The sequence below is a fragment of the Haliotis rufescens genome, unplaced genomic scaffold, assembly GCF_023055435.1.
Source record: "Haliotis rufescens isolate VD_foot unplaced genomic scaffold, xgHalRufe1.0.p SCAF_1, whole genome shotgun sequence".
Taxonomy (NCBI): Eukaryota; Metazoa; Mollusca; class Gastropoda; order Lepetellida; family Haliotidae; genus Haliotis; species Haliotis rufescens.
This window is the reverse complement of record NW_025963779.1, coordinates 61,450,248-61,464,509: the sequence shown is the minus strand read 5'-3', so window position 1 is coordinate 61,464,509 and position 14,262 is coordinate 61,450,248. Positions and strand designations below refer to the sequence as shown.

Genomic DNA, 14,262 nt, shown 5'->3' with positions numbered 1-14,262 from the left:
GAATTTCGTTTGTCTGTTCTGCAAGCCATTGTGGAGTCAACTGTACTTTGTCTAAGGTTTTCTGAGCTGGTTTAGTAAATTAACATCTTGACCCAGTTGATACCCAGATTACTTTTTATAACCCCAGGCACATCAGCTTATAGGACATGAGACCTGACCACAGCAATTTGCCATCAGCTGTCTTGACTAAATATCTCTATGTAATTGTAATCTTCACTATTTCTGTGTTTCTCCCGTATGTGTCCAAAAGAAAAAAAAGATTCAACAAATTCAAACTGTCAAGCAATGTTTTATTAACACAGAAAATTTAAAATGTCTGAAAATCATATAAAAATATAATCACCTGGACATAAAGATGACACAGAATGACAAGGTTTGAAAACGAGTATCCATCTATTAGATATTTTGGCCCTTTTCCCACACCAAATCATCATCATGGCACACTGTATATTGTCTGAAGCATTAAGATGGCAGATTATTGGAATGAAAAACGTAGAAATGTCTTGTAGGGAAATTGGACATCTACTTTGACGTCACTAAATTTAAATTTCAAGACCCAGGTCAGGTCAGACATCCAGGAGAGAAGATGCAGCATTATTCAGTTTTAAAGGCAAGGCACAGTGGCTACCATGCAAGACCAGTTAACCAGTACCATCAGAAATCGTCTGGAAACTGCTTGATACAGGGCCAGAAGACCAATCAAATGTCCCTTGTTAACTCAGGGCCATAATGGGGCTCTTTTGGTATGGTCTAATCAACGTCTAAACTGGAATATTGCATCATGGCGGAGATTCCATTTTTCTGATGACTAAATATGTACATGTGGTTTTCATGTAACTATACAAGACATGGCAGCAGAATTACTTTAAATGTAAAAAAGTAATGGTTTAACGGCAGAAACATGACACATTGGACACCTTGCAAGAACTTTCATCACTCGCACTTCTAAGCACTCACACAAATAATTACTTCGAACTTGCTTTCCTCCACAACACATTATCAGGCCACTCACTATAGGTGTCAGTTGGATATCTTTCTTTTGTCCGATAAGGATTGAACGGTACATAGTTTCTTTTGGCCATCCATTCTAATATTTTCTCCCCAGTTGAACCCTTCCTATAAAACCTCCATTCCATGTAAATAGCTTTTACATTCAAAGTACTGAAGAATTTTTCTCCACTACTGAGGACCTGGTATTCATGGCCTTCAACATCCATCTTTAAAAAGGCATTCTGAAATTTCGACTTCGCTTCTGGTAAAAGGTCATCAAGACGAACTGTTTGTGTGACGTCAGGGTTAAAGAACCGAACCTTGCTACCATGGTGCGAATCAACAATGCCAGTTCCACCAATATTCCCTGTTGCACGACTGAACCTAACTTCTCTGTAACTATTAGAAATAGCTGTGAAAAAAATAGTCACTTTTTTGGTCAATCCACCATGTTGAACCGACTTACAAAACCTGAGCACATTCTCCACAAGCGGGTCAGCTGCTACAACCTCGTGCCCAGCACGTGCAGCCATAATGGAGAATGTTCCCACGTGGGAACCGATGTCAACAAATCCAAGTGTCCGATCTTCTGCCAAGGTGTCTTGGATTACCTTTGCAGACTCCGCCTCATAAACACCCAGGTAGTATATGTCTCCAGATACATACTTATCATCCTGAAGATCATGGATGTATATAGGTGTATCACCAGCATCTGTTTTGAGGCTTACACACTCAAAGCTATCTGTCCATGCACAGAAGCTGTGTAGTTTGATCCAGGCATTGCCATCCCAACGGAAAACACGACTTTCAGGTGAACCACTATCTGTCTCATCCATAGGGGAGTTTGAGTACACAATATCTGGATACGGAAACACTCTACATTCTTGCTTCTTCTTCCACACTTCATATTTACACATTAACGGACAGCCCACAAATAACACAATCACCACAACAGAAATAATGCCAGCTATCTTCTTCCAGTGGATGGTAACCGGCCGTGCCATTTTAAGCTGTATAATCCCGTAGAAACTAAAGTAATAAAGGCGTCTATATCGATACAGTTTTCAGTCTCGGTGGTCCATCAGATCTCTTGTTCCAGCTCTTTAGCATGTCTGATGTCATTGTGGATTACAATGTGGCTGGCGTCTAGACATTCTTTCAGCTCCACCTGCAGCAACCACCTGGAAGTAAGGAAGAATAAGGATATATATTAAACATCTACAGCAATATCACGGCTGGCTATTAATATTCCATTCTTGATCAGACTTTTTGTTTGTTTGTTTTTTGTTTAACATTGCACTGGGCAATATTCCAGCTATATGATGGCAGTAAATAATCGAGTCTTGACCTGACAATCCAGTGATTGATATCATGAGCATCGATCCATACAATTCGGATACTGAAGACATATTCCAGCCCGTAATTTTCTTATGTATATTCTAGCTGTCCTAAAGGACACTTTACATGTGTGTCTAACTTTCTAAGAAGTAACAGCAACAACAAAATCTATCTGTAACAGTAGTGACAATCATGGTAACAGGAAGGACCTTTGAAAAAGAAAGAAATTTATCATTTGTTTTTTTGCATCAGCTCATAGTGAAAATGTCAATGGTAGGACATAGCTTAAAATAATTTCTGGGATGTTAAGAAACTTTCATAACAATGAAGTTATGACAAAAATTGTGATTTTAATTGCCTAGTACAGGTAAACTAAAATTTGATTAACATTATTAACTAGCTGAACAAAGTTTGATGTCTTGATGACATTGCCTTCATGCAAAATCGATCAATTGCTAGTTCTTGACTTCTCTTATATTCTCTGGACCTTATTCAGCAAAGTAATCAGGATCAATGCAAAATACATCAAAATAAAGTCTAATGTCCATATCATCATAGGTCAGTCATAGACGAATTCTGAGATTACCCTATCACGGAAGATTTGCAGAAAATGTAACTTACAGCCAAATTGCATAAAAATCGATGAATTTGTTTTTTTATCAAAAAATCAATGTTCATTATTTTCAAGCTTTGCTTTCTAATTTTGCACTGGATTAATGCGCAAACATTTAACATGGGATTCAAACATACAAAAATATCAATCATACCATAAAACGAAATTTCTAATTCTTATTTTTTCTTAATCTTAACTATGTTGACATCTAACCATAAATAATTATCAGACACTATGGATATAATTTTGCATAATTTTATGTCTTGAAGTGTCTAAATGCATACATGGTCAACTTTTGAATGGTCAAATGTATCATATTAAATGTACATATGATAAACTAGAGTCCCTATAGTTACACATGTCTTCTGATCTAAAGTTAGGCTTCAACAACTGTAAATATCAAACAAGGCAATCCTTGGTGAAATAACCCGTAGGAATATTTTTGTAGTCAGACAATTAAGGGTAATTAAGTATTGGATAAAGTTACTTAGAATGATGTCTGATAGATATGATCAGTGTTACAAAATGTACTTATGATAATGGTAAAAATAATTGGGTTTCAGATGTGAGAAATCTATTATTTGTTAGTGGCTTTTCATATGTATGGATTTCCCAAGATGTGGGAGATCCACAGGTTTTTCTTATATTCATTTAAGCAAAGACTAAAGGATATATTTTGTCAACAGTGGCACAAAACTTTATCTTAGCAATTACAGCAAAGTAAAATCATTGTTACAAACTGAAAGATATTTAACTTGTTTAACCAATAAAAGTTTAATCAGAGCTTATTGTAAACTTAGAATTTCTTTTCACAATTTTAATGTAAATGTATGTCGCAGGTCCAAAGACAGTGATATTGTGAACTCTATTTGTACAAACTGTTCATCCAGAGAAGTAGAGGATGAATACCATGTCTTCGTTACATGTGAAACATATTCCCATTTAAGGTATTTTTAAAGACTGTCAGTTGATGATAAATCTGCTAAACTCTGAAAATCCTGATATGATCCATGCTGTTTCTGTATATTTTAAACATGTCTTTAAAATGAGAAATGTGTAACTTGATTTAAAGTCCAATCATGTACATCACGTGACAAAAGTTAATATCCAATCTGCATTGTACTATGGGCCTTGATGCCTAAATCACTGCATAAACTGTCTGTCCAATGCATGTTATGATATATAAGATTATTCTGTTGAAGTTGAGTAGTTTGCTAAGTCTTTAAAAGTTCATATTTCATAATGCACAACTCTCACATTTCGAAAGTATATAATTTAATCAGCTAGGACTGTCCCTTCTGTTACACTGCCATCAAATGAAAGAGCTGTTAAAGAAGTTAAACAATTCAGCACCTTTCAACTTTGAGAAAAATGTATCACCATCTATCTAAATATTCATTAATACATTAATATACATCATAAACATTATTAATTAAACATGAAAACACAAATACTGTTACTATTGTCCATACTGTCAATACTGTTACATAACGTGTGCCTACTGTTATCCGTCCTGTCCTTACTGTTAGACCCGTGAAGATTCCAGGGTAGAATAGGTCTTCAGCAACCCATGCTTGCCGTAAAAGGTGACTATACTTGTCGTAAAAGGCGACTAACGGGATCGGGTGGTCAGGTTCGCTGACTTGGTTGATACATGTCATCGATCCCATTTGTGTGGATCGATGCTCATGATAACGATCACTGGATTGTCTGGTCCAGACTCGATTATTTACAGACCGCTGTCATATAGCTGGAATATTGCTGAGTGCGGAGTTAAACAACAAACATCACATCACATCATGGGCATACTGTTATTATACCTTGCTGCTGTACTGGTCGGTGAGGGTCGTGGCAACAAGTGTCCTCAGTTTCGGAACTGCACCTCAAGTAGTGTACCAAAACCACAGAGGATGGTAGTGTGTAACGACACAGGATGGAACTAAAATTTTCATGGTTAGCAATCAGCAATATTCCAGCTATATGACAGGTGAAGATATGGAGACAGATGTGTAGATATGTAAGACATTGTAGATATCGCTGCAATGAAATTGCACCACAATACTTTGCAGACCATTGTGATGTCATTGGTTACCATGATGTCACAATCAAATGACATCACCAATGGCTCTGCTACTGAAGCTGTTAGCAGTACTTTTTACACTTAGACACTGCTTATTACTGTCTACAAACTGAAAAAGTTGGAAGAATGATGTTGGATGATAAATAAAATCTCCCCCAAGTGTCTTTTGATATCAAATATATAAACACTTGTTGATATCAACTTGTGTTGATTTTTTTTATATCAAAAGAAACTCAGGTGAGATTGTCTATTTAATTACCTGTGAATTCTCTTTTATGTAAGCTTTTTAATGCAATCTTGAAATTTCAACTTAGTATCTTGATGCTATGTTGAAATTTCAAGATAATAAGATAAAATTTCAGATAGTATCTGGAAATTTCAAGTAAATAGATTCTAACTAAAAATTGTCATGTCATGCTAAAAGGCTTCGGTATGAAAATCTACATAACAATAAATATTTATAAACTTCAAAATTATATTGGTCAAGAAGATCAAATCTTTACTCATCTATGCATTAATAAGCTCATGACACCTTCGAAATGTCCAATTTTTCGATGTTGATGGGGAAATATGAGTGTAAATCTAATGATATTTTCCTCCAAATTTGTGCACGCATCGATTTCCTCATCTAGTCAAGGAGCATTCAAATAATAACGCATACCTACCGACTTAATTATGTAAAACAGTGTCTGTATAATATTGCCACTTTTGAAATTAATATGTATTACTGAGACATTCCATTAATGCTTCTGAATCTCAAGTTCTGCGAATGCTCAGAACTCGTACAGCAACACAAAATGGCGACCGAGGTTCAAGGTCACTGAGCGAGTCGGTAAGGGATGCTGGGACCCGCCTGGAGATTAGTGCCAGTCGCGTCAACACAGGGAGTTGGGTTACATAGACTGGCGGCAAGTTTCCCTCGCCAGTTCCCTCATTCCCAGGCTGTGATTGAAGGTAACCCCCACACGCACCGATCTCATCACCTGTCATCAGAACTCTCACGCCGAGTTCTTGTGATAATTAAAATATTTGTGCAATGTTCTGCACTTTTCATATCATACTTCTATTAATTCTAAGTCGATTACATGGTTTGTTTACGGTAGATGAATTTATGTGACCATAGTGTCATTGCCAAACCTTTTAGTTCAATATTCAGACTGCACAATATCTGGGGAAAACATCACCACATCACTGGTTGTATAGTTTACCTGAGGCGTGTTCAGTATAGTGCGACCGCTGTCTCGCGTTGCCTGCTTCACGCTCAAGTGACTCTCGCTTCACGATCAAACACTCCCTTTTCGGTCTTATGCCCCACCACTCTCCTACCCAGAGTTCCATGCGGCCGGCAGCCAGCTAGCATAGTACCTCTGCCACAGGCCAGCGCCATGTGACGATTCGTCACATCTTTCACAGTCCATTCAAGATATTGCATATGATTTTCATCCGTTTCATGTTTGACAAGTCTACACATTTTCATAAACAAATGTCAAAGAATGGTTAACTTTCATTGAGAAAGTATGCAAATACGTAAAAATCTACTTGTTTTCGCGTAGTTATCCTATGTTTACATTGGTTGTACGGCTCCACGTGCTGTCATCGAAGCCCAACGGAGAGCTAGCGACACGGTCACTTTGATGCATAAATATATATTGTCATGCAACTCACTGTCGCAGTTGTAGTAGCATATCTATATAGTTATGCAAAACAATATGTAAAGCGCCCCCAAATACTTGCATTAGTCCGTTCTATACTGATTTCTGAAAAAGCGCGTTTGTTTACAAACAAGAGAAAAGTCCGGTCACGTGATATGCAAATTAGCCTGTGGCAGTGGTGTTATGCTGAGTCACCACTGCGACGGAGTGTGATGCCCCACCCTTCACTACGACCACGAATATCCCGAATCACCCTGAATCGGAAACTTTCGAAATTCGGGATGATTCGGCCAATAATGCAAACTTTCGTGGAGAATCGGTAGGAGGTACGAAGCAGTTACGACAAACGTACGACGGAGTTGAAAAATATGAAGAATGCCAGGAATGGATTAAGAAACATGTACGAATTACAAGATTCATGTACGGATCATGCACGAATTGTAAGAATTTTTTTAATCACCTACGACTAAGTTACGAATATGCCGAATGCAGGACGATCGCAACGAATAAGATACGACTAATACGACATATGTACGAGTAGTTTGCGAAAATCGGTACTTTTCCCTACACTTCGGCATGTTGTTGGGTCCCGAAAACTAAAAAGTTCCCAATCGCAGGCCAACCCATCATTTCCACCATCGAGGTTCAACGGCTCCGTTTCTTGGGGAATCGTGTTGTTCTTATTTAATTCTTACATGATTCGCAGTTGACTCGGGACATTCGTGGCCGTTTCGGGATGTTTTCGGGTTGAGGACAAGAAATTTTGGGAGCCACGAATCGCCAAAGAATAGCCAGGAATGCAAAAGAATCGAATACGAAGCTGTTACGGAACATAAGAATTAATTACAAATGGATTACGATACAGCCACGAAATTGCAATTTGGTGACCCTTCCACGAAAGTTTTTGACAAACAAAACCTTATTCGCCGATTCGACGAACTCCCGCGAACTGTACGAATGTTTCGGAATCAAATAAAATTCATTTAAGAACTTCAAGAAATATGATTGAGATTTATCTACGAACATGAAAAAATTCCTATTCGGGGTGATTCGGGATATTCGTGGTCGTAGTGAAATGGGGGCATTTGGGAAACTTACACGTCTTTACGATCGAACACCCCTTTTCGGTCTTAGGGAAACTTACACTTCTTTACGATCGTACACCCCTTTTCGGTCTTTGGGAAAGTTATACGTCTTTACGATCCTACACCCCTTGTCGGTCCTTAAGGTTAGCTTGCTTATGGCAAGGGTTGGGCATATATTCTTACCCCTTTTCAAGTGTCCCCACTCTGTAACTATTGTACACATGGTTGTCTTGTCTATCCAATAATTACATTGTTTACATTATTACTTAGAATGAGACCGCGAGCAAGAGATGACCTTCACACCACTGCCGTGAGGCTAAAGTTTCACAAACACTGGTCAAGGTTCGTTACACCATAGACTAACCTATCCAGTGAGTGAGTCAGTCAGTTGGGTTTAACGCCGCTTTTAACAGTTTTACAGTTATATCGCGGCGTGTCACCTTAATGTGGGAGACAAAGCCCGAAGTGTTGCATGTCTCAGACGTTTACCACTTCGGTGAAACCCACGAGCACGGGTATGGTGCTGACAAACCTAGAAACATAATCGGGGCGAACTGGGATTGGAACCCACAATCATAGGTTTCTGGCGTGCCCAAGGGACGCAACTCTGCACAGCGAATCGCGGCGCCTTAGACGACTGGGCCACCCGTGCCCCCCTCATATAACAGAATAGGGTCTTTTTTTTAAACTTTTAACTTGCAGATTTCGTTCGACTGCAGGATTTGATGTGTACCGCCAACTTTGCAAATCTTCTCATGTTTTCAGTCAAGGAGCTCAAGTGATCTGATGCACTTCGCTAGGCAAGACTCGTTAATACAATATAGATCTTGATTATCGATTAGATCGTCTTGACTGGGCATCGCCATTTTGTTTGAAGCAAATGCAAGTGATATGAGAAGTGGAATACGATTGGTCATTAGTGGGAGACAAGCTCCTCACATCGATAGCCCGTTCGCTGAGCTCTCTATACTATCGCTGCCACCAGTCAAAACTAACCATGCTTGGAGTTCAACTCGCAACCGACGGACCCACACTCCGTCTCAGTGGTGACATAGCATGGAGCTCTGGGTAATAGAGTGCGACGGACTGTTATGCTTACAAACAAGCATGACTGCCGTGACGCCGAATACTCTTACCCTAACTAAATAATTTACTTTGTTTGTCAATTTTAAATTCTATTTCCTTTCAACTTTCACGTAAATGATATAGTAAGAATGTAAGGGGGGTTTTAAGTGATTTTCCGTTCGTCGGCAATCTCGAACCAATCTGATCAAACAAACAAAAAGTTAAATTCATCTGGGAAATAAGGTCAGTCGAAAAACCTTATAAAAAATAACAGTATTAGTATTCCCAAAGACATAAACAAAAGTATCAACGTTACTACATTTGGGGTTATAGTGCAAATTTCAAGATTCTTGCAATGGCCGCGCCCACACTGCTAGCAGCGATGTTGCCGAGAGTGTAACGAAGGTGTCACGCGCTGGGAAGGAACGTGTAGGGGAGACATAGAAGGGACATAACTCGTAATAGCATTGGTGGCGCTACGATCGATTCCAGCCTAGTTCGACAAGGGTGGAAACTGGACTTTTATGGTCAGTTAACTCACTTGCCTCAGGAAGATGTTGATGGTGGATTGCATCTTGTTGTTTCAAATTACTCATGCAAGCTCTAGCATACACAATGGCGCGCAAGCTCTAGCATCATGATGGAGCCAAAGTCCAATTTAGAGCGGATTAATGATCTGTATATATAAATGAGATTTGTCTGATCCCCGCCCCACTGGTCTATTATTAGTCGCCAGTGTGTGAAAGTAGATCACCAGTGTGCGAAACTCGGCCGCCAATACACGAAAGACAGAGGCTTCTCATTTCATTGGAGGGCTATCTCATGTAATGGTACTGCAAAGATCTGTTTAATAATTTTCTAACATACTCTAATATGTGTATGTTCAATGGTAGCCTTGGACATCAGGAGTCCACGCAGAGGTAAATCAGTTGTATATTAGCAGCTGTCCCATACGAACAAGTATCAGACTGTACAGACGTTTAGGTACATTTTGCTTTCAAAGCTCATCGGCAATTCTGACATCCCGCTAAGCTGTGAAACCTCAGACCACAGTCTTCTTGAGTGTACTATAAGATTTGAAGTTGATTATAATGATTCTACTTTAGTTATGGATGAAATCAGAAGAGAAAAACGATACTATACATTAAACATGTCTACCAAGTTTTTTCTATTAATGAAGATGCTCATAATAAAGTACAGGACACATTACTTATCCTGTACGGAACAAGCCCTTAAAGGCAATGATGTTGACCTGGGTGCCGTTGTACAAAACAACCTTAGCGCTACGACTGTCGTAAGTCTATGTTAAGGTATGGGAGTTACGATCACCTTAGCGCTAAGATCGCTTTGTAGAACGGCACCCTGGTGTTTATTGTATAGGAATAAACGCTCCTCCGACGTTTTGGCTGAAAATGTAAAACCGCGAGCGAGGGAAAAGTCTAAATGCAAGAAATTCAAGAAAAAAAAAAGATCGACACACATTGTAGTGAAAGAATACAGTGTATCGTGTTATAAAAGGAATTCGCTCAAAGCATGGGAGAGAAAACCAACGTGCAGCATGGCCTAGCTGGAGTCATGACATGATAAGCAGACCAACCTCCCATCAACTGAGTGAGTGAGTATGGTTTTACGCAGCCTTTAGCAATTTTCCACCAATATCACGGCGGGGGACACCAGAAATGGGCTTCACACATTGTACCCATGTCGGGAATCGAAACCGGGTCTTTGTTGTGACGATCGAACGCTTTAACCACTAGGCTACCCGACCGCCCCGGGATGTTTACCAACATTTTGAAAAACCTTCTGTTACTTAGTGTGACGTCATCAGAGGTTTATAAGTCTGGCAACATCAGTTGAGATGAGTGATAAACTGCCAAGTGGAATACTTTATGCACAGAAGTGTACGCGTAGTGTGTGTCTGTGTGAGAGAGAGAGAGAGAGAGAGAGAGAGAAGGCCTTGTTGAAATTAAAAGGGAATAAACAGTTGAAACGTGGACCAATGGATATTTCTTTGATAAGAGTTCAAAGAAAGCTGACATAGCATATCAATCTACAGAAAAAAAATCGATAGCCAGAGTCCATATGTCAAACCTATCACAAATATTAACTGAGGGAAATTTAGAAAAGTTGGAACTAGTAACGAGAGGAAGACTATTATTCCTATGAAAATTGTTGATATTGAAGGGTCAGTGAATACTGCTACAGATGCGGTCATAAAAGAGGGATGATAACAAGACGATATATAATCCTACACAGGATACTGCAGGCGATGCCGATGACGAATATCTTGCAGGGACTACATGCAGACCTGACTCAAACCAGGAAGAGGAAGGCAATGCTTCACATGTGTTACACGTCCAATTATAGCAGGGTTGAAAAATTGAATTTGCCACATACAAAGCAAAGATTGGGAAAGCAACAGGACTCTATAATACTCCAAGTATCGTGTGAAAAATGATGTATTTACTGAATTAATGTATAGAATTAAATCACACATGTTCGACATAGGACCTAGCATCTGGAATCGAGGCAAGCTTAAACCAATCTCGAAGCTAGGTCCAGACGCGGACAGCCCTCAAGTGTTGATAATCATCCTATATGTAGGTATGCGGAAATAGACACTGAGTGACCTGTAGTCACGTGACAATCGACTTACCTCGGGCTGTGGTTGCATGTTCTAGTGATATGCTACATGGTCAAGTGGTGAAATCTGCATCACGAGCACTGGGTTTCCTTAGCCATACGGGATCGGGCTCGCTGATTTCGATTTCATGTCAACGTATCACATTTGCGTGGATCGATGCTCATGATGTCAATCACTGGATTATCTGGTCCATACTCGATTATTTACAGACAGCCGTCATATAGCTTGAATATTAAGTGCGGCGTTAAACAACAAAGAAAACAAAACAAAGATTCTGCCATTCGTCACCACTCACCCCTTTCCATAGCCTCGCTATTCGGCTTGTCCCGGAATAACACGGGTTGGTCACGAATGAGATTCTGCATATTTTGTGACCCGTGAAGATCCGGGATAGAATAGATATTCCGCAACCCATGCTTGCAATAAGAGGCGACTATGCTTGTCGTAAGAGGCGACTAACGGGATCGGGTGGTCAGACTCGCTGACCTGGTTGATGCATGTCATCGTATCCCAATTGCATAGATCGATGCTCATGATATCAATCACTGGATTGTCTGGTCCAGACTCCATTATTTACATACCGCCGTCATACAGCTGGAATAGTGCTAAGTGCGGCAAATCAAACAAACAATCAAACGGTAAATCTTGTACTGAATCTGTGCAGAATTACCAACCTTATTGCACCAAAACTTTACTACTGATATGAATAATTTATTTAATGACAGCAACCTAGTACCTGCAATAGCTACCATGTTTTTTAAAACTTTTTTTTCGTCGAAAACTGTTTCGCAAATCACTACTCTTGTATTATATCATATTATTTTACTGTGCCTAAGCCCATTGCATGTTAATAATTACACTGGTATTCAACTTAGTCATGTATGCATGTATTCTATAAAATATGAACGTGTGTTAATATGTTTGTATGAACCTGAGTAAGTTGAGTGTATATGTTTGTGTGCGTCTGTGTGTGTGTTAGTGCATGTTCGTGTGTCTGCCTGGTGTGCGTTTGCGTGCGTGTGTGCATGTGTGTCAGTTGTTTTCTGATGTTCGTGTGTGTGAATATGCGCGAATATGCGCGCGTTTGGATTAATAATATTTGCAGGTATGTACTCATGTATGAGGTATGTATATTTACATCTGCGTTCTTATATATTTATAATGAATGAATCTATATACTTCTGTCTGTATGTCTCTGTGATGCTGGCACATAGTGTATGTTTATATAGATAGATACATAGATAGATAGATATCCTCCAATGGAATGAGTGAGTGAGTATGGTTTTACGCTGTGTTTAGCAATATTCCAGCAATATCACGGCGGGGGACACCAGAAATTGGCTTCACACATTGCTCCCGTGTTTGGATTCGAACCTGGGTCTTCGGCGTGACGAGCGGACGCTTTAACCACAAGGCTACCCGACCGCCCCTCCAAGTGAATGAAGATTACAATATGCAGAGATAATATGGTTGCATGTTTGACATGGACTGGGGGTATATTTAAGCATGTTCAACAAACACGTTTTCTGGCAGGTATCGCCATTTCCTTAAAAAGTGGCTTACATTAATGATTACTTCTGCCCACACATCTCTTTCTAATTCCATAGTATATTCTATTGGACATCCACCAAGTAAAAATGCAAGAATTACAACATCATCTTTCTCCCAGATCCTAATAAAAACATTTACATCCAGAATATCACATATGGTGTTGAAGAGTAAATGTCGGTCATTCATATTGATCCTACAAGACATAAACACGTGCTTTACGCTATCATTGGCAAGGGGTTAAAAATAGCATTTTCTGGAAACAATTTCCGCTGATACACACAATACATCATGCATTGTGGTATTTGTTGTTTAATGCCGTGTACTGTACAAACGGCGATTCTATAATAAACTGTTATGTATTGCATTGCATTGTATAACATTCACTGTAACAGAAGTGCGTCCAGCCATAATTGACTCACGAGACACAAAGGACACACAATGTCGTATTCTAAAACTAAATTACAGCAAAATCTACTTACTTAGAGTCCTGCGTCTGTGATCTGTTAGAAAGTGAGTTAATCCATGCGTGGCAAGCACGTGTTACAACATTGGGTTGATTTATGGGGGTGGCGAGGTTGACGCTGGGGTTTATCCTCGGTGGTGTATCCTTCACCGTCTATCCTAAACAATAGGTGGGCGAAACAAACAGACCCCTATCGGAAGGTGCTCCACGTCTGCAATGGACTGACAACAGCTCAGTGGTCCATTATAAAACAGATTCGCTCCAGTCAAGTGTTGAGCTGGGAATATGCCAGAAGATGACGCACGCATTGATGGTCCCCAGGCCCGCCCCTTGGTCCATGAAACTCATTAACTTATCACGAAATTCGCTCGTCAATCAATACATGGCCGATCACGCCCGAGGATACTGTGCACTGTGCAATCGTGTCGAAGTAAGTTGATATCCGAGCAGTCCTTATCAGTAACATAAATTGCCATAGAACAATCGCAATGAAATAATGTAATGAAGAGCATGTATTTCTGCACGACTCCGAGGTAAGGCGAGGGGTTGTTAGACTCGAGGAAGCAAAGCCGAGGGAAAGTAAGACCGATGGCGAAACCCGAGGGGTCACTTTCCCGAAGCTTTCTTTCCGAGGATCTTCCCTTCCCATATCATCCTAGGCATAATCAGGAGGGTTATACCAGATGACGATCAATATATGTCAAATATCAAGCAAAAACAAATATTAGCTGGTTTGCCAACCCTATACGGAAGTGGACTCGACCGGCGCTTGGCCCATTTC

General features: G+C 39.8%; 1 protein-coding gene across 5 annotated transcripts; it reads right to left on the bottom strand.

The window, feature by feature from the left end:
* Positions 1-273: 273 nt before the first annotated feature.
* Positions 274-14,052, bottom strand: LOC124145043. Of its 5 annotated transcripts, none has more exons than XM_046514692.2 (2): positions 13,498-14,052; positions 274-2,171 (listed from the first exon to the last, which is right to left on the bottom strand). In XM_046514692.2, the coding sequence occupies exon 2, from the start codon at positions 1,992-1,994 to the stop codon at positions 966-968; it is 1,029 nt and encodes a 342-aa protein (XP_046370648.2). In that variant the 5' UTR covers positions 1,995-2,171; positions 13,498-14,052; the 3' UTR covers positions 274-965. The 5 variants fall into 5 exon arrangements, with proteins under 5 accessions (XP_046370648.2, XP_048254892.1, XP_046370650.2 ...); XM_048398935.1 differs by lacking the exon at positions 13,498-14,052 and adding an exon at positions 8,492-8,510; XM_046514694.2 differs by lacking the exon at positions 13,498-14,052 and adding an exon at positions 6,230-6,366.
* Positions 14,053-14,262: the final 210 nt, after the last annotated feature.

Bases quoted from the DNA above. Each gene is read 5' to 3' on its own strand.
- LOC124145043 (XM_046514692.2), bottom strand. From the start codon at position 1,994: ATGGCACGGCCGGTTACCATCCACTGGAAGAAGATAGCTGGCATTATT.